We start from the raw sequence: 21,475 nt of genomic DNA on the forward strand, positions 1-21,475 counted from the left end.
GTCATAAATTCAAAATACTGACTCATTTTCCTTAAAGTTCTGATTTAAAGTCAGAATAAAATTCAGAATTCCATATTTTCTCGGGATTCTGATTCTAAGCGGAATTAAATTTAGACTGAATTAAATTCAGAATATTGATTATTTTTCCTCAGAAGTCAGTATTCTGAATTTAACCCTTAATGAGTGGGTTTGATGTCCTTGAATTGAGACTGCTCATTGGCCACAACAAGAATTCTGATTTTAAACTCTTTTAAACTTAACTTAAATTCTCAATTTAGAACTGAATCAGAATACTATTTTTCCTATTCTAATGTTTGAAATGAGAATTTAATTAAGAAGCACATTTTACTCAGTATTCTGACTTCAAACTCGACTTTAAATTTAGAATAATTTTCCCATAGAATTATGAATTAAGGTTCGCCCTGCAATAGACTGGTGACCTGTCCAGGGTGTACCCCGCCTCTCACCCAATGACAGCTGGGATAGGCTCCAGCCCCACCTCCGCGACCCTTCACAGGAACAAGCAGTTACAGAAGATGAATGAATGAATGAATTATGACTTAAGACAACATTACTTTAAACTTTGAATTTAGACTATTTTAATTCAGTGTTCCTTACCACAGAATTTTCAGTAGTTTAAAGTCAGTATTCTGAGTTTAACCGTCAACCTCAATATCAATATGTTAATCAGTGTTCCCAATTGGCACAACTAGAAAAAGCCTGTTAACTTTTGTTGTGTTAACCCATAAAAGTATTACATCATAACATGACTGGAGCTGTGAACATGCATTTTAATGTCATCGAATACATCTCTAAAAATCTCTTACTTGTGCAAATGACAACGAGACTGGCAAACTTCATTACGCTGTCACAGGTTACATTTGGTCCTACGTAAAATAATCTTCAATAAAACCGTAATATTAACTTTATACACCTTGTGTACACAACAAAGTCAGCTACAAATATAACAAATAGTTACACACATGAATGGAGTGAACACGTTTAAAGAGGGAGTGTTAAGATTAGATGGGAGGTAAGGCTCCATAGTGGACGCTGCAGTAGGGCTGAAACATGAAGCGAGCACTGTTCCACAAAGTGTTGATGGAAAAGAAGTCAGAGTTTCTTGAACAGTTTCCCGAAGCCATGAAGGTCAAAACGGCGAGAATGAAGATGCACAGCACAAATAGCCATGGTCTCTGGGTAGCTGTGTCCGATTTATCTGCACAACTTAAACAATAGAAAATCCAGAGGTGCAACAATGAGTGAGGGAATGTTAAGAGAAATAAAATATATAAAAGTAATGCGATATAGAAAAATGCTGGATATATAAAATAAAGTTTATCAGAGATTTGTTTTACCTTTTGGTCTGAAGATCAACTGTGAGACTATGAGGTTCCAGCAGCTCTTCAGCCTCAGTTTCCTCCTGAAGGCAAAGTACATAACTTATCTCATGTTTTTCTACAATTACAATTGCAAAGCTGCTTTCTGACAGACACACTTGATTGCCACTTTAAGTACACTTCATAACAAGTAATGTAGTTTGATGCAGCTGTTCTGTAACAAATCCTCCCTTCAGTTTTCAAAGAGTTTAAGAGATGGGTAGAGTCAGAAATTGGATTAATCTAAGCTAGGTGTACCTAATAAATTGGTAACTGAGTGTATTTTACGATCTTTCACTTAAATGTCATACATGTCTCAGGTCTGTGATGCTGGATTCAGCTTCAGCTGTAGAGGCCAGCAGCTTAATTTCCTCTGCAAAGGACAGAGGGGGACAGAGTGATCCTTCCTTTTCTCTCATCTGGTCCGTCACAGCAGCACTAGAAACAAACGTGGACACACAGTACAATCTGTATGTACTGTATGTACACACATATATATTCATCTGAAGCAAGAGGATTTGAGTGTCTGGGTTACAATGAGGCCTCGTTGAGTTTGTCCTCTAACTGATTCTTCAGCTCCTGGTTTGTCAGCCTGAGGTCCTGGAGTAGAGAAACAGGATCAAACAGAAAAACACGACAACAGCTCATGAGAAAAACAATACTGTGGAAACTGTACATGTATACAGGGATCTTTGCTGCCAGGGGCCAGTGTCATAAAACACAGTTAGTGGTCTGTCCTGACATTAAGAGTTCCCTTTAAGGGGCATTTGTTAATGACATTTTAAACAGTGAAAATTGCAACCTGAAGGCCCTTCGATATTTTCAGTCTCCTTCTTAGTTTTAGTTTAGCCTTAGTTGCCCAAATGAGTCAATTTAGGCCAAACACGTACCCAAACTTAAGAATACAACTTTAGATTCACAGATCCTGCAGGTCTAGTGCGTGCGTATATTAAGCCTGTGCAAAACTGCCAGATTCTGCAGTTACTTGAATGACTTGAAGCTGCCTTGAAAAGCAAATCAGTCTTCATTAAATCTTCATATCTTCATTAAATATTATTTTCGAATAATTCGTTAATTTCTCCATTAATGACAACTGTATGTGAGGGAATTTTTATGTAACCCAGATGTTTAAATTATATGAGGCTTAAAGTTACGCATAACTGAGTCAGGTAGTGTCACAGACTGCCAATATGGCGACGTCATGCACCACTGCACTGAGCTTCAAAACCGCTCTTCAGAAAACATTTGGCTAGCGTTACAGAGTGTTAAAATTGAACCCATTTTACATATAAGCCTGCATGTTTCAGATATGGTGAAGTGGGCCCCTATCCAACCGTCACTGCTCAACACTGTTACAACTAAGACACTTATTTTATTTTCTGAAACCATCAACTATGTTTCTCTCATTAGTTTCTTTGCTATTTTAGTTTAGTAATAGGTAACATAAATAAGGAGTTACATGACATTAAAAATGTACTGTAGGACATTTCACCACTTAGCTCTATTACTGTCACCTCTGTATATACTTGCACTGTCGGTAAAGAATACCTTTTCTTGCACTTCTGGTTGAATACTGTATTTCATTGGCTTTGTACTTATACTCCGCACAATGACAATAAAGTTGAATCTAATATAAAACGCATACAGCTCTAACACTGAACCAAGAAGTTTAGAAACTAATGGATAAGAAAATCTTTACCTTGATGACGTTGGAAAACTCTTCGACAGTTTCCTCGAAATGCTGTAACTGCAAGTTTTTCTATTGCAATCACACATAAAAATACGACATTCAGAAAATAAAAGTGAGGGAACTGTAATCATGTTCATTTGGAATCACATAAAAAAAAGACCAATATTTGAGACAAAAGCTTTAGACTCCTTGATCAGCCATTGCCTCATACTGATGTACCTGTGTTCCTACCTGATGAATAACCTCATCTTTGTGCTGCAGCTCTAACTGAACCTCTTCCATTCCAAACTGAGGAAACACACGTCATAACATCTGATTAACTGATGCTCTACAGCGACTAATGCAAATATTAGTAGGATGACTGCAAAGAGAGAAATGCTAGAATCCATGGTGGTACCTCAAAGTCATGAAGTGTAACCTTGAAATTGCTCAAGCTGATCTTGTCTTGGTCTCTTTCTTGCTGGAGGCTCATGAGCTGAAACAAAAAAGCAGTTGCTACACAACTGGTAAACAATATGCACAACCATCCTGGTAAAGTTGTGACTGCACAGGGACACTGCCCTTTGGTCTCTACTAATCATGTAATAAATAAAGTTGCAATGTTAAAAGTAACACATATCTACCTCTGTATTTAGTTTCTTATTTTGTTCCTTCAACATGGTGGATTCTTTCTCCTGCACAAAAACAGAGCAACAATTTAGTGAAACCAACAATGAATGTCACAACATATGTAGCTACACGGTTCCATGTTATTAAATTTGACATATAATCCAATACTTCTTTACACACCAATATCTGAATCTTTCTTTCGCTGCATCTTGTTACACTGTGGTCACCTGCTTTGAGGGACCAGCAAGGCTCTGCTTCAACCTGTTGTGTTTTCATGGCGAATGTCTCCAGGCTGCAGACACATAAACACAGCTACTCAGCTTATTTAGCAGCAGATTGTACTGAGACATCCAGATCAACACAGACTTGAACCAACAAATCATGGTCCAGAGGAAGCATATGCAGTGTTTCAGGCAGCAGTCAGTGAAGCGATCTTTCTACTTGCTGTGCTGGCTAGTGATAATGAGACAATTAACCTAACTCTTTCACTTGTTTTCTGAGCATGGCATTCTCTGAGCGCAGCAAAGCCATGTCATCATCTGCAACATCCAGCCAGGTCCTCATTTCAGCATTCAGCTGACTCAGCTGACTCTTTCTGTAGTCCAGCTCAGCTATTTTCTCAAGCATTTCCTTCAGTGACCTGAAAACACCCATGCACGCCAGAAAATATATTGTACACAGCTACTCTATACAACTTTACATAAACAAATAAATAAATTAAACTTGTGTGTGGGGATTTTATCAGTGAGCATCGCTTACATATTTTCCTCTATGACATCCATCCCGCTGGCCTCCTGCTGGTTATCAACATAAAGTCCATTTAAAAGGAGTGACACAGATTCATAAAATATTTATTTAAAGAGTTGTGCAAGTATGAATCGCTCAAGTACAAAAATATATTTGCCATTGCAATTCAAGTCTAATTTAACAATACATTTATAAAATGTATTTTGTGGTTTTTCCAATTGTTTTACAGAAAAAAACGTATTGTGTAACATTAACCGCTCTTTTCTGTAACATTTCTTTTGAAAGCTCAATGTGGTATGGCTACTGATATATAAGCAGGCTAAAACAAATAAATATATATTATTAAATAAAGAAATTGATATTTTAAAACTGGTTAATGTTAACGTTTATGTTCCTCAAGTACTGATGCTACCATTGAGCGCACTGCAGTAATTGAGGCTAAGCTAGCTAATATCAAGGATAACTGAAGGGTCCGCTAGCTAAAATGCCAACTCTTTTTATAGATACATATATACACGAGTACAAATATATTATTTAAAATATGTTTAGACACATTAACTGTAATTATAACAATTTAAGACAAAATAAAGATGCGCTAACGTTTCTTAAGCTAGCTACCGTTAAATCACAGCGCAGGCTACTAGTTAGCTAGTGGGCTAACGTTTTTCAGTTAGCATTAGCTTAGTTACACGATGCTAGCACAACTTCCAAGTTAAGCAAAACGTTAGCGTGATGTCTAATAGTTTTCTGCCGCTTGATAGTGGTTAATTAATGTTGATTAATCACGGCTTTAAAAACTAGCAATATAAAAGCATTACCAGCAAGAAACTTACTTTTTTAGCTAGCTCACAAAGCTATGGAAGCTAAATTGTAGACTTAGAAGCTATATTAGGGAGGTTACTGTGCACCTGACAGTAGTTTACATTCAAATCTATTAAATAGATAGAAGAACTGTTAACACTAACAGACATAGACATAATGTCTCTTTTACATGTGGATTTCCAAGTATCTATCTATGGAGATATGAAATATACCGGCAGAAGAAGATGAGATTAATTGTAAAGGTATAACATACACAAGACAATGTTTTCAAAATTGCTCCCCAGGTACTGGTTTAAGAGAACTAATTGTAATGATCCATTGAAAATAAATACCAGCAAGAGATGTCAAGAGTATCTGAAACACTTGCACTTCACTGCTGCAGAAATCATCCCATAAAGCATTTTATACATTTATATTTAAATGTATAAAAATATATTTTTCAAGAGCCGTTTTGAGTACAACCTCCTCCTCTATCAAACTCTAAAGGCATTTCACATTCTAAAATCTAAAATCTGAACACTCTTGGTGATCAGTGATATATGATTTGTGCACTTTTAAAGTCTGCACCTGAACGAAATTAGCAGATTTGACTGTTTTATCACACAAGCACAAGTTAAAATGATCTCCAAAGAAGAAAATACTTCTCAAACCCATGTTTAATTATCACAACACTTATTAAACCACAGTAATTTTAAGAGTACAAAATTTACAATAATAAAAATAACATTTCAGTTCCTCCCTTCACACAGTTTATTCAAGCACTTTTAAATAGCAAAAGCAAACACAACATTGTGTGATCCATATGAAACCGCAAAAAAGGCAGACATGTATAGCAAGAGCAAGAAATACTTTTGGTTACAATATAAATTTAGTGGCAAGTAAAAGCACCTGTCAAAATAAAGGCTTTGTAAACATTAAGGCAAGGAGAACTAAAAAAAAAAAAAAAAAAAAGGTACTACTGTTGGTAGTGTCTTAAATCCATATGGCATGCTGACTTAAAGCTGGTGAGAAGAGTAAATATACTCAAAAAAAGGCTCCATAAAATTAAATCTTATGTTTTCTCACTGATAAATTTAATTGGCGATGAGATTCTCTAGTCACAAGTAGTCAGTGTTAGTGCTGTATAGAATGTGTTGTAAACGTATCTGCAATAATCAAGATGCTACAAAGATTAGCATACAGTATGTAATGTGCACAGTTAGTATGTAGTAAGGAATTAAGGCCCAGTTGTTACTTGAGTTCTTGACTGACTGAAACATCAATGTAACATGGAGAAAGACTGTTCTAATATCACATCCATATAGAATATTAAAATACTGTATTTACCTTTACACGCAGCTGTATAGAGAGACACCAGATTTCACACCATGTACTGATTCTGCTGGTTCTTTTCTTTACAGCGTACATGAGTGTTGTCAAGATATTGTTGTGAACCTGATGTCAGAGCTTCTACATTTTTCACAATCGATAAAATACATTCTTATTTCAGTGTTGTTTTTTTAAAAACATATATTTTCAGTGCTCAGTATTCCAAAGGAACACTATTAATTACTCAATATTCTGAGGCCAATCTCGACGAGTGCACAGATTACCTTTAGGTCAGAATCAATGTACCTTCCGAAGAACACCCTTGATTGATTTGTCTGAATACAGCAAAATGCTACAGAGAAGATACTGGGAGACAGTTATAACCAAAAACATCTTAAACAACCACACACTGTTCTAGCTGCTTCCCAACCCAAGCTAACTCTTTTAGAAGTGAGGTGATCATCCCTGTTGCTGGTCCTGATAACAGTAACCATCGACACCAAAGTAAAGACACAAGGCCTGTTCAGATTTCCAGCTGTTACCGCGTGGGTTCCAGCGATCCTGTGACCTGGAAGTTTATCCCATCTCCAGGCAGCCGTGATGGGATCAGTGGGCAGAGCCAGCAGACGTACCAGCGAAGGCCCAGTGTGTGACGCAGGTTGCCCAGGAGTCCCAGGTTGTAGGGTCGGCGAGATGAGTACCACTCCCTGGTGGTCTGACCCCGAACCAGCAAGACAAGGTGGAAGAAGAAGAAGGCGGATACCAGCAGGAAACCCACCACACAAGTGTCGGCAATGAAGGCAAAGGCAAAGGCACGTGCTGAGACCTGGCCTGAGGAGAGAAGGAACAGCAGCACTGATTAAATCACAGCCAGAGACATAAATCAAGGCTTGGGATAATTTAGTATCTCAATCTGATGTCTGGGATCCATCTCATCACGATCCAATGAAGCAATGAAGCAGAGGCATGAGGATAGAACCATTTTCTATTAGACTTTAAACAGGAGCTCCAGGTTTTGTCAGTGTCCATCAAATTAAATGTTAGCCATCTTAGAGGTGCCAAAATTACGAGTGTGTAAATTTAATGCAAAAAATTGATTAAAAATGACTCTTCTCCTATCCCCCTTTTCATTATTTAGCATCCTTTTTTTTTTTTTTTTTTGAAATAATTACATCTCAGAGTGAAAAAAACAGATTGTCAACATCTTGAAAAACCAGCAGGTCGCCACTTCCTATACTGAAATTCTGATTATTAATGACAGTAATATCAATCTAGGTCTGAAACATCTAGTCAATTAATTAATGACCTAGTCTCATGAAGTTTATAGATTAGATACAACCTTTCACTGTGTGCCGATTGAGCTACTCTAGCTCATAACAAGTACCAAAACTGTTAGACATAAAACATAGCACAACAAGATGTGAAAAACCAGATTGTACCTGAAACAAGCATGATCCAGGGTATGAGCAGCAGCAGGATGCTGTGCACCGTCACGCCCTCCTTCAGTATGACAATGAAGACCTCCGCATTCATCAACGTGGCGTACAGGAGCCCCGACCACATGAACAACAAGCAGCTCAGGAAGAAGCGGTAATTGCGGAAGCCCACGCACTGGCCGAAAAAGACGCAGTGGTGATCACGCCGCAGGACACACACCTTGCAGTCGTAGCAGTGGGAGCAGCGGGGAGGAGTGTGTGTCTCACATGTGTAACAGTACCTGTGTGGAAATAATAGGGAAAACATTTGTATCATAGAGATACTTAAACATCTCAAGGACATCACTGACGATAAGACAATTTCATCAATCTGAATTAGACATAAAATCCATTACATATATACACGTGTCAAGTGTCTTTGTTGTGGTAACTGGTTAGTGTCACATTTTAACATTGTAAAAAAACTCCTCCTCCTCCTCCTCCCACTATCGTGAGTTCAAAAACTAGCTACCAAAATGTTAACAGGGACGATTTAGTTGTGCAGCTCGCAACAGAACCGCTAGCTTGGCGGTCCTCCAACCAGAGGACGTGAAAACGCTGACGCTATCGTAGGCCACAAAAAAAGGCCTAAGATTACGAACTTGAAATGTGATTGGTTAAAGGAACAGCGTGATTTAATGTATTTCAAGCTTCAGCCGCCTGCAGTTTTAATTGTGAAGGCCCAGGCAAATTTCTTTGACTCCAGGAACACGGACCGTGACGGCTGAAATATGATTGGATAAAAGCTCTAATGCAAAGTTTCACTGCCAGAGATATCACAGCTGAGAGACAGACAAGCCATAAAATGAAAATGTTTCTGTATTTGAGTGAGATGGGAAGTATTTTTTTTAGGTCTAATGAAGCAAATCATTAAAAAAAATCAGTTTATCAGAGTTTGAATACAGAAACCACAGATGTAAAGTACACAAAGCCTGTAGATGGTTGTGCCCACATACTGTGCTGAATAACCACCAAATAAGGTAAAGTGTTGCTGTAGAAGTTTAGTTTTAATGACAACCGCCTCCAGCTGCTTCTCCCTTACCTCCACCCCTGGCCCATGACTTCTCCTCCCAGGAACACCCCTTTGATGCTGGGGCTAGTCTTCAGGAAGAGCATGGCGTTCCAGCAGATGTTCAGCAGCATGAAGTACTGGGCCAGCAGGTGGACCATCTTCCATCTGGAGGACCACACCGTCTTCTGCTGGTCCGCCTCCAGCGGAGCCTCGACCATCACCAAGTAGCTCACCTCCCCGGTGATGGAGAACACCAGGAAAGTGTTGAGGACCACGGGGAGATGGTGGCACAGCCTCTCCACCCTGCAGAACGCTTTACTGGCAAAACTCGTCATGTTTTGAGCTCTTCCGCCTCTTCGTGCTGTTTGAATGACAGAGGAAGGAGCGATTTGACAGACGCACAGTGACGACAGTTGGTTAGCTTACTCAGCTAAATAATCGACTGTTAGATTCCAGCGCCAGGCTAAATAAATTAAATAAGATCAGTAATGTCTCACATAAAGTTTCATATGAATTACTGTCGTGTAAATTATGAAATGAGACGTCCATTATCTCTCTTACCTGCCCTCTCTGTAATTTACAATCCGGACGGAATCACTGTGCTTACCGGTGTTACAAAAAAATACATCCGCAATGCAACAAGACACTATGGTTCCCCCTCTAACGCCCCAAACGTCGAATTACTTTAAAAATCACATAGTATTATTTGGCATTTTATTTACATTTACTTTACATATATTTTTGCTTATGAAGTTTTCTTCTACTATTTAAAATCTATAGTATATTTTTGTCTGCCTCCCTATTTCATTTATCACTCTTTGCCCAATCTAGAAGATGAAGACTTAACCAGAAAATATGCCTCACTCTGAAAACAATTCACATGATGCCATTAAAAAATGAATAAATGAACAATATCTTTGCCACATTTCTGGTCTCTGAAAAAATGCATCCCCTACTGAACCATTTCATTCAATTCCAGACGCATGCAATAATAACATTTTCAATATCACAATACATTGAACAGGAATATTTTTGTCATGTCTCATTTGAAAGTGATTGCAATTTAATTAATCCACAGGGACCTTTTTCTAATCCTGCCTTCTTAATAAATCTGTTTATTTCATTGTGAGAATAAGCTTTTTGTTTATGTCATCCTATAATCTGACATTTAATGCCTGACAGAAATTAATTTAAGAAGGTTCAGTTCTTAATACCCATTCTGTTTTGAGGATCTTCATACGGCCTTAGTGCTGCCCTCTGCCCTCTGCCTTCTGCCAAACAGAAATGAGTTTATGTAGGAGTAAAGTTTCAAAGTAATGGTTGTCTATGGTTCAAGCGCAGACACACAATACATGTAAATGTCTACTTCAACAAGTTTTTTATCTGTGTAGTAATAATAATAATAATAATCACTACTGTTTAACCCCATTACCATTGCATGTGGATTGGCAGCACGTCTGTGGTTCCCTCCCCCTCAGCCCTTAATCCTTGATAATCTCTGCATTTGATGAAAGCCGGCAGTCATGGCTGCACCGAAGGAGAGTTTGCTGTCTCTTGGGAATCTGACTGGCACAGAGAAAAGCACTTTCATAAACGCAAGAGAGCGCTATTTGAAAAAGAGGTAAGGCCCTTGCTGCCATGGAGACAAATTCAGAGTTTGTAGTTTTCTGATCTTTAAAAGTCCAGAGGAATCATTTTCCTGAACACAATTATTATGAAATACAATGCGTTTCTATGTTTAAAGATTCACACTGTGTGATTTTGGGAGTGTTTTAGCATCATGTGGAATTTTAGCAATACGTATTCACTGTAAAACACTATATGTACTGTTTAGTTTAGAACGATCTTCGAAAAATTAGTGAGCAGATGGTGGGAGAATGTAACAATAAAATGCTGTAATGTCAGGAGGAAAGTTTGGTGCAATCTGTTTTGGGCTGTGCCTGAGGAAGATGATGGAGAGGATGAGTTTAACATGAGTAAACATCATGCTGTGTGTTGATGCACTGTCTTCTTGCAGGCCAGTGCGGTTGCAAAATAACTTTCCGGCTCCTCAGAGACAGGAACATCTGTAAGTGCAAAGAGAAAAGGGAACATGATGCTTTGCACAGTGACTCATTGATTACTGTATGTTGGTATTAGCGTTATCAGTGTACAATCTCTGGCTTTGTGTGCGTGATTCCCGCAGCAGAGTGATGCACCTGCAGCAGCGTTGGCAGGAGTTGATGGAGAGAGAGCGGAAATCCCAACAACACAACAGGCAGCTGCTGCAGCAGTTTGAGGAGGCCCAAAAGACACTGACAGACATGTTGGCCTGCAATGCTGCTATGAAAACTATTCGGGTGAACAGACAAACACTCACACTACATCTTTACTCTTACCTCCGTGAGGCTCTGGTGGTGAACTTGCAGATTTGACCCCTCTAGATAGAGTATGAGAAGTACCTGGAGGAGAGCTTCCCACGCTGGCAGCAGCAGCTCAAGGAGAAAACACTGGCTGCTCAGAAGAAGGTACGATCTATTTGACTTCTCCCAATATAAAAAAATATTTTTAGCTGACTGTCATTTAAATAGAGCAATTAAAAATTGAGGGTGTAGTACAACATTTTATGCTCTACTTGTCATATATTATCATTATTGTCGACCTCATTTTAAGCTTCCCAAGAAGATGTCTGTATATGACTTACAATACATGTAAAAGTAATTTGTGTTGACCTTTTATTAAATGTCATGCCACCCATGTCAGTGTGAACAAAGACTTTTTTTTTCTTAAACAGAGGATGGAGGACTATTTGGGCTCATATCTAGAGAAGATAGAAGAACAAGTGCCAAAGTCCTCTGATCGACATTTACTCTCGCATGGTTTGTTCTCGTCCTCACTCGCTTTAAGAAATGTTATTAATGGTACGTTCTAATTACATGCAATCTCCTAACACTTATCCTTGTTCGTAGGTTCTACCACAAGGCCACAAAAAACTGCTGCACCTCAAGCATACTCCGGCCAGGGCTACTCTGACTACCACCAAGATGGCTCCTCTCATCTTCTCAATACACAGTCCTCCTGGTTGACCCACACTCAGTCCCAGAAAACTATATTACCTCCCAGAATACCCTATCAGCCCCACGGCCCCTCTCAAATCCCTCCATCTACCTTCCCACATCCTCACCCATTCCCTCTCCACCACCTTCATCCCACGCCGAGGCATCCCTATTATCACTGGCCCAGGCAGGATCAATCAGGCTGGGCTTCCCCACAACCCGACTACCCCTGGTCCTGGACTGCTGGTGCAGCTGGCATCCCCTCAGGATCTGAGGCTCTATGGGGCCAGCTCTTCATGGAGGACCCTCCACCTGAGTCGAGGCCTTCGCAGGCTGTGGGGGAGGAGGATAAAACCAGCAGAACGCCAAGCTCAAAGGGAGAGAGTGGCAGGAGCAGTCATTTGTCCCTGGAGCTGGACATTAAACCAGGTGAGTAAAGAAAACATGACCGAAAACAAGAACTGATCTCAGATTGGTGTGTCTAAGGCATTCCAACGCATTTATCTGTAACTTTTCCTGCATCCAGTTCGTCTGTCCAGCAGACAGGCAGAGAGCAGCGAGAGCGGCAGAGATTCCAGTTTGGCGAGCAGGGAGAAGAGGAAGAAGAGGGAGAGGAGGGAGAAGAGAGAAAGAGCCGAGCGTACTCCAACCTCAGACAGAGAAAGATGCAGCTCTCATGAGTAAGTTGTTCTTTTAACATTTATTAAACCTCACCTTTGACACCTTCCCTTCATATACTGCGCCTGCCTTTCAAACGTGTTCTCTCACTGCCTGGCTGTCTACTTCATGACTATCCACCAGTGAAACTATGTATGGGGCCATTATCAGTGCAGCACCCAACCTACATTCTTGCTTCCTTTGTTCGATGTTAATCCATCACAGTTACAACTTGTCTGGTTAGTGCGGCTTGTGCAATTTTCTCTCTTTAGTTTGTTTTAACAACAGTCAAGAAGGGCAGGAAATGTGAAAGAGAGCAGGAATGACGAGCAGTAAATGCCACACTGGCAATGAATCGAACCAGGAACTCTTAACATTACTATCTATCTGTGACCTCCCGCTGACATACAAATAAAAACTATAAGTTATAAGAATATATTAGTTATTAATTGTAAGAGACAGGAGAGACAAGCATCGTATGACTCAGTGACTTCAAATGTGAAGTAAGGGACAGCGCAACAGCTTACATTTTCCCATTTAACAGTAGGTATACTTTGAATTAGTATGCACGAAAATAAGAAATCTTCCATAAAGAATAATCTGATCAAAGACAAGATGTGCAAGTTAAGATGGGGACACACTACACTCTCTCTGACAGTCTTTACAGATTTTGAAAAGACTGGGAGTACACACTAACAGACTGGCTTCAGCAGATTTTTGCTCTCGCTGTTCACCATCGTTGTTTTGATATTCCAGCTACTTCCCGTCATCTTCTAACGCCATTTCCTGTGTCACACCCTCTGTATTCCATTGCCTGCTGGCAGTGTGTGTTTGCAGTTAGGTTGGTAACCATTTCATACTACCCACATGCAGACTGTCCACAACTAGTGCAGACTTTGCCCAACTGGGAATCTGAGGTCTCTCTTCTTGGTCATAGTCCACCTGTTTTTTTTTCACAGTTTGGGAACCACTGGTTTACCTAAAACGAGAAATATTCTGTGTTCACCTTGTTTCTTTATTCATCTTTCAGGTCATCTAGGATTTCCAGCGCTGTTGTCGTTGCCGCAGTTGCAGTGGCTGAAAGCTCAGAAAATGACACGCCATCAGAGAAAGACACGAGCAGCAGGAGGAGGATGAGGACAAGTGGGGGGGTTGCTTGCGGATCATCGAGATCTGAGCAGGTGGCAAAGGAAAGGACCAGGAGCAATGGAGATGACTCAGACACTCAGCATTCTGGTGAGAGGTTGGGAAGTTTGAGTGAGGAAACCAAAAGCGAAAAAGTGGAGAATCAAAGTCTAAATGAAAAATCAGCTAGCTGTGGAGAGGAGTCTGGATCCCAGAGGGAAGAGGAATCAGAAAGCGATTGTGTAAAGACAGAAAATAAAGCTGCAGAAGAAAGAGAAAAGCAGGAGAGTGACAGCTCTGAGCAGAGCAGCACAGACGAGAAGGATGAAGGAGGAAGAAAGAAAGAAGTGGGAGCTGGAGATGATAAAGAAAAAGAAGACAGTGATGTGGAAGAAAGTGATGATGATGATGATGACGATGTTTCTGCCAGAAAGAGAACAGATGAAGAAGTGGAGGTAGAAGAAGAAGACGAGATGGAGGATGAGGGAGATGATGAAGAGCTAATCGGGTTGAACAGGAAACAGGGTTCTGCTTCCTCTCATGATGAAGAGGCAGATGAGGATGTAAGTGAAGACAGTGACGAAAAGATAGAGGAGGATGATGAGGGATCAAATGAAGAGAAGGATCGCAAGAGTGAGGAGGAAGAGGAGCACAGGAGTGATAAAGCAGGGGAGCCAGAGGACAGAGATTCAGAAGACAGCATCATCTCACCTCAGGAAAAAAGGTAAGACGATGGAGGATTTAAATCATCTTCTAATTAAGTCACAGTTTAATTATATAAATCCTGCTTTTAGACCTAAACAGATAGACACTATTCCTGAGGAAGAAGCAGAGGAGGAAGACGATGACGAGAGTAAAACGGGATCATCTAATGACGACTCAAATGAATTCAGCGATGAGGACATTGAGAATCTCCTGGCACCTCCAGAACAAACAGAGAAGAAAGAGTAAGTTCTGTTCTGTCTTAAATTTGACACAATTCACATCATAAAATCTGATTCTCATTCATTTCATTTTACATATTTTGCTTAGAGTAAAGGACCTGAAAGCTGAAGAGGAGCCCAAAGGTACAGTATCAATCATCACAAGAAGACACGCACAGAAAATATATTGTAGTTTCTTTTTAATGTCGATTCTCATTTATACTTTCATTTATTTTACAGCGACTTTTGATAATGTGGAGATCCTTCAGGTGAAGAGCGACGGATCGAAGACTGATTTACAAAATGACTCGGATGAGTTTGATGATTTTTATGACTAAATATGTGACCGCCTAAAGCCAAAGGACAAAATCCACAGTCATTTAGTATTTATTATGTATTGCAACACCAAAAGGAAACAACAGTCTGCAGATGGACATTTTGTTTTCTTGGGTATGATTAGAGATGTGTGTGCAGAAGTTGCAAAAATAAGTTGACATACTGTACTCTTTATTAATGGACTAAGGTTGGAAATACAATAGAATAAAAAAAAAAAAAACAATAATCAGAAGCATAGAAACGGCGACTATACTGGCAAAAATATATCTATTCGAACAGAAGAACAATAGTAACACTCTCTAGAAGAAAATGGTACAAAAACTGTACAAAATTATGAAAATAATTTATTGAAGGGACCTTTTTTTGTATTGCTGCTGTATCTGTGTGATCTTCTACCAGCATTTTATGACTCCAGTTACAAGTGCACAGAGGTCACTTCAACATATAAAAATAAACCAATACAGTGTGTATGAGCTTTAATTTGTATTACATCAGAGCCTGGAGAGGGACGTTTTCAGAGAAGATTAGTCCTGGTTAAATTTGCTTATTTTCCGTGGACAGTGGGAATTTTAAGTCTTTGCTCCCGTTAGATTTTCACCACCTGAGCAGCCAAACAGGGACTCACTCTCTTCTCGCCCTCTGGTGTAGAGCTGCCCTGAATGAGCAGTCTGCCGTACGTCCCACCCACCTGGCCTTTGGTCAGCCGTCCCGGATTGACGCATACGCAGCCGACCACATCCTGGGGACAGGGGGAGATTGTGATGTGTCTTTATCCAGTTCTAAAAAGTGTTTGCGTATAGGCTATCAGCAGAAGCTCTGTACCTTTATGAAGTAGCGCAGCTCAGAGGGAACGACGAGAACGTCAGGGGTGAGCGGCATCTGGCCGAAGGTCTGGAACTTCTCATAGTCCATGTTCACCTCCTCCACAGGCGGGTACAGAGGGTAGTAACTGAAGCGAAGTCACAAACACAGAGGTCATTAATGCTGCGACACTCAAAAGAAATAAATCGAAGCTGAACTTTCTCCAGACTTCTACCTCTTCTGAGTCAGCATGTGCTTCAGGATACGTGAGAATCTGTCCGACCCGGTGCCACTGAAACACAACACATGGCATTCAGTAACATATAAGCACTACTATACTAGATTTACTTGCAGGCCTGCCTTGGAGAACCCCACTAGATAAATAGATCACTAATAATTACTGATCTCTGCTGCTGGATGAAGATACGTAAATAATATAAATAGACATTTCTGCTGATGCGCAGTCGTCCTCACCAGCTGATCTCCTCTGCACCCATATGGAAAAGGATGTCAGTGGATGTCAAGCCGAAGGTCACGCCGTCAATCAGCAGGGTGCAGGGGTCAGGGACCAGAGTGACACGCTGCAGGGGATGAAGAGAGAAACGTTATAGGACACTGATCATCATGTCTGAATGTACATTTGTTCTTCTGCTGGGCTCTGGTAGATAACAACTAAGTCAGGCTTGGGGCTCTAGTTTGACACATTAAGATTTAAAGAGATAAATGATATTTGACCACAAAATCCAACATCCTGTGCTATAATAGTAAAATTGTCATCGTGTCTGACCTGGGCCTGCTCCTTGTTCATGTTTGGCACGGTGAACGGAGGCTGTGGGTAGATGAAATGGTGGTGGATGTCTCTCTGGGAGGGCACAAACACCAGACGACAACCAACACTGGATAAAAACAAAAAACAAAAACCACAAATCTCTTTATTTAATGCCCATGTAAACAGTAATGTTCGAATCTATAATCAGAATTATTTCAATCAGGCTGAAAACACATCGTCCCTGCAACAGTAGCCAATGTCGAAAAGTCAGTTTTGAAAAAGTTTGAGACTTGGAGACACTTTCCTAATCCAGTGCAGCAAATGAGGTGGAGAGGCAGTTTCACACATGTCACAGTCACATGTGACCAGATTTTACTGGTAATTTAAGGGTCCCTTTGGGGAGAGGGGACGTACCTTCTGGTGCCCTCCACAACGCTTTCTATACATCTTGAGAAACTGGCCTCAAACGTCTCGATCACCTGGCCCTTCTGTTAGAGACAGAGATGGTCACAGATATTTAAGATCAACCAACTTGATCTGCAGAGCTAGACACAATAAATTAATACATTGATCTAAAGGTCATGTACTGACTTTGGTTGATCAAATTAAACAGTGTTGTGCAAAAAATTCGAGCTTGTAGTGCCATCCACTTCAAACCTACCTCAATCTGCTCATGTTTCGAATCCACAAATGGGCCCAGCTGGAGAAGAGAGAAAAAGGAAACACACACAACAGAGATGTATGAAGACTGTATACCTGTAAACCTCTAGTGAAGGTTATTCGTGAGCTGAATCACACGTGGCTAGTGTCTGTACATGTTATGACAGTGTAACTATACCAGTATGCAGACGTCAGGACGATCTCTGACAATCACACCGATTAGATCTAGCAGAGGGTCAAAGGTCAAGCTGTCAGACGGCGTGTACGGTCCACAGGCCACCAGCACATTCAATGGCTCTGAAAAAACATGAAATGAAGGGAATACAATAAGAAAAATTGTAAAACATTCCTTGACATAAGACGACTGCATTGTCATGCATCCATTTTTAGTTGAGAGATTTCTGCATGTCTATGTTATGTCTTATAAGCCAGCATTGCTTCTTACCTTCATCAGTCTCCATTTTCACATCAGGAGTGTAGAAAGGGAGAGGAACGCCCTAAAACACAACATCATTAGGAGAAGATAAACAACCAGGCCGTCTTCTAAAAGCTGAGATCTAATATTAGAACTTGTAGCAGACCTCGTAGAGTTTGGAAGCCACCAGTTTTCTTCCTGTAGTGTTCATTCCCTCCATCACTACCACCTTTAAAAAACAAAACATGCCAGGATAAATGTCTCATAACCCGTGGGTGCAAACATTGAGCAAATACATACGAAGCAGAAACATTTGGTCCACATCAGGCTGCATGTTTCCGCCGACAGAAGTTTCCTACACTGCAGGAAGTTGTCAGAGCTCTCGGTCAGACGCTGGGTTAGTCTCAACCCCGCGTCCTTGGCATGCTCTGTTACTCTTGGTGGACATATAACCTGCTGCACACACGCTCAAGTGCACAGGCAAAGGAAATACCACCGCTCGATATGTGCTCATTAACATCACAGTGCAGCCACTTATAATGGCAGGATATCTAGCAGAAGTAGCAACGACGGCTGCACAGTTTGATGTAATTCTTAGTGAGACTTTCAGAACAGACCAACTTTTGCAGCTTGAAGTGACATTTCTTTCAACTCACCTGACCAGGAAACAGGGAATACTCTTTGAGCTCTGACAGGTCAACGGGTACTTGCTGACCACCTTGTTCTGGTCCGGCCTCCAACAGAACCGACTGCGCGTTCAGTTTGCCGTTGCTGTCGCAGCAAACCTGACCCAACACGGTTATACTGTCCTGAAGGTGGAGAGACGGAAACACAGCAAAGAAAGCAGCGAGATGATCAGTGCCACATTTGATTCCACATCCATCAACAGCTAATCTAATTAACCCGCCCAGACATGTTGATGTCTTCATTTCATGACTATATTATATTACATCTTTGATACTATTAATTAAAACTGTGGGACTGGAGAAACTTTTTCACAGCAGTAACACTCTTCTTTGTACCTGTGCAGGCAGAGATACGGGGGAGAACTCTTCAATGTTGAAATGAGACCTGAGGCCTTCTCCCAGCTCCTCAATCTTTTCCGTCAACACTGAGAAAATGATACACACAAAATACGCTCATAGCACTCCTAATATCCATCAATTAATAGTAAATGCTGTTTTCCCCTCAATCAGATTATTCCTTTATATATTTCAAACCTATACATACAGAGGGAGCATTTATTTTTGACAGAAACTAAGTATCAGTGTTGAGTGGTAATAAGTCTGTACAGCTACTTACCATTTCTAACATCTCGCAGCCTCTGGAACATGTATTTGTAGCTGCATTGGAGAGAGTCCTCGGGCCCTTCTAGGAGCTCCAGCCTGAGGCCTGCGCTCGGATTCTTCCTGCCCAACCAACGAGTGCCCTGCACGGCCCCGAATGTAACCACCACCTCCCCTTTCCCTCCTCGCTGGCTGTACTTCTGTGAGGGTGTTGCACTTCCAGAGACAAATGGGGAGAAAGGATAGAGTCAGGTCATTGTGGTAGTAGTATTATTTCCCCACATGTTTACAAGGATTTAAGTGTTTTTTAGGAACTCATTGACTCCGAGTTGGCGTGTGCTGTAGAATACCTGGGAGAGAAGCTGGCTGGAGACAACAACAGACCCGGGCTGGCCAGCAGAGCTACACTCCTCTTTGAATGAGGATGTTCTGGGGTGGTTAGTGCTCGTTTCTGAGAGCCCTGTCCAGAAATAAAAAAAAAATAAAAAATAACACCTGACTTATCTTAGCTTTAAAAGCGCTAATCAACTGTGTTTCAGCCATAAGTGGCAGCTTACCTTAGCAGGAGTAGAGTAGGAGTCTAAGAGATTCTCCTCCTCTGCCTCAACTTTTATTCTGGAAGAAAAATTGTCAAGGTCTGTAGCACAATGATCACAACAACAAATAGAAACAGAAACAGACAGAAGAATGCATTAATGACAGCTGTGGTTTCTGTTTTGAGAGTTCACTGTGAAGGATACATATCCTGTATTGTGTGGATGTCTCTGGGTTTAATCATAGTTTCTTCTTTTCTCTTCCTCACTTTCTTCTTTAAAATCTGAGATGAAAATAAGCACATACTATAAAGGTGATGCCAAATAAGAATCACCACCACAGTCCAGTACTAAAATATTATTCAACGGAACACATTACTAGTAAAATATTAAAAGTAGGGCTCTTAAAGTTACCAATATAGTAATGCGTTAACACACATTATTTTAAATGCCACTAATTTCTTGTTTTGTGATTTAACCTGAGGGACAACTTGTGGTTTTGGAAGTTCAAAAGCAATGCAAAGTAACGCAGTGGATGGCAAGCTGAAAGAAACCTTGAAGAGAAATTGATAAGATTTCTTTTTAATGGCAAGTCCAGCTTCAAAGCCCTGCCACATAGTTTTCTCAACAAGACCAAATTTGTCTGCATTTGCTGTTGATGAATTACCAACATTTGGTCTCAAATATCATGTTGATGAGACTATTAAAAAAAAACATAGAAATATCACTTAAAATACATTTAAAACACATACAAATTAGCAATTGATCACACATTAACTATGGATAATGATGCAATTAATAATGATATTTTACTCGATTGACAGCTTTACTAAAAATATGTTACCTCGTGTTCAAATTGCTCCAGGGTGTCCATGGTTAGTTTTAGTACACCTTTTGTATTGCTGTAGGCAAACCACTCTAAGACCATCTCATCTGCCTGCATCCTGTTACAAATACACTGTTCCACCACTGAGGTAGAGGAGAGATGAAGGAAAGCAAGTTAAAAAGACCAAGTCTAACTGAGACAAAGAATGTGCCAGCAAATACACAGAAATATCATTAATGTTTAACAAAAAATAATGAAAATAACACTGTAAATAACAAGTGGCATCACCAATCTGAGCTTCTAAAATAACAGAGATTATACTTATGTACGAGTCAAGAGGAATATATCATATAAAGACACAGACATATTTAATTATGAAAGCACATTAAATAATTTGAACTCATTAGAAAACTGTTGACCATAGGTATGCAATCAATACCATTACTTCATGACAATATGACAGATGACGTTTAATATATATCACTGCTATCCTGCAGAATGAACTCTTCACTGAGAAGCTTGTTGGTGGACACAGTTGTCCTTTTAGCTACTATGGCTAACAGGCTGAGCCACAAATAAAGCTTCATTCTAGCTGAACTGTTAGCTACTTACTCTTGTCGAGGACGGAGTCATCCTGGCATGATATGTCGAACATTTCCAGCTCTGACTTTAAGCTCTCAGCGGTTGCTAGTGCCATTCTTTCGCTCTGTATATTTGACTAAACAAGTATGAGACCCCAGATGGTCCCGTGTTGTGATTATACTCTAGCGGCTAACGTTAGCTTTGCGCTAAATTCATAACAACTCTGACAATATAATTAACTTAACAGTGCGACTTCTAAATAACAGCTACAACAGTACGCTAGATTTGTATTGTTAGATATAAGCAGTCGGAGTAAATCTGATCGACATCGGACATATTTTCATTTTACCGCGAAAAATTGCTGTCGCTGTTGGCGGCCGGAATTGACGTCACATCCGAGCCGATAACAAGCGGAAGTTGGCGGCGTCACAAAAATAAAAGCCGGTAATTTAGCCTTGTAGTAATCGTGACAGTGCATTTTCTGA

The 21,475-nt window shown here is 40.3% G+C and overlaps 2 protein-coding genes across 2 annotated transcripts; both read right to left on the reverse strand.

Annotated features, from left to right (window-relative positions):
* Nucleotides 1–5,885: 5,885 nt before the first annotated feature.
* Nucleotides 5,886–9,641, reverse strand: zdhhc24 (zDHHC palmitoyltransferase 24). Its single transcript, XM_084549453.1, has 4 exons — nucleotides 9,604–9,641; nucleotides 9,073–9,403; nucleotides 7,995–8,272; nucleotides 5,886–7,386 (listed from the first exon to the last, which is right to left on the reverse strand). The coding sequence occupies exons 2-4, from the start codon at nucleotides 9,375–9,377 to the stop codon at nucleotides 7,094–7,096; spliced, it is 876 nt and encodes a 291-aa protein (XP_084405579.1). The 5' UTR covers nucleotides 9,378–9,403; nucleotides 9,604–9,641; the 3' UTR covers nucleotides 5,886–7,093.
* Nucleotides 9,642–15,002: 5,361 nt separating this feature from the next.
* Nucleotides 15,003–21,356, reverse strand: pola2 (polymerase (DNA directed), alpha 2). The gene is made up of 18 exons (XM_084550105.1): nucleotides 21,021–21,356; nucleotides 20,427–20,551; nucleotides 19,790–19,866; nucleotides 19,607–19,664; nucleotides 19,400–19,509; nucleotides 19,066–19,265; nucleotides 18,786–18,874; nucleotides 18,420–18,572; nucleotides 17,930–17,992; nucleotides 17,794–17,845; nucleotides 17,527–17,645; nucleotides 17,350–17,388; nucleotides 17,103–17,176; nucleotides 16,707–16,815; nucleotides 16,394–16,500; nucleotides 16,155–16,211; nucleotides 15,941–16,067; nucleotides 15,003–15,857 (listed from the first exon to the last, which is right to left on the reverse strand). Exons 1-18 carry the CDS (start codon nucleotides 21,103–21,105, stop codon nucleotides 15,705–15,707), a joined length of 1,797 nt encoding a protein of 598 aa, XP_084406231.1. The 5' UTR covers nucleotides 21,106–21,356; the 3' UTR covers nucleotides 15,003–15,704.
* Nucleotides 21,357–21,475: the final 119 nt, after the last annotated feature.

The sequence above is a fragment of the Chelon labrosus genome (genome assembly GCF_963514085.1).
Source record: "Chelon labrosus genome assembly, chromosome: 8".
NCBI classification, from domain to species: Eukaryota; Metazoa; Chordata; class Actinopteri; order Mugiliformes; family Mugilidae; genus Chelon; species Chelon labrosus.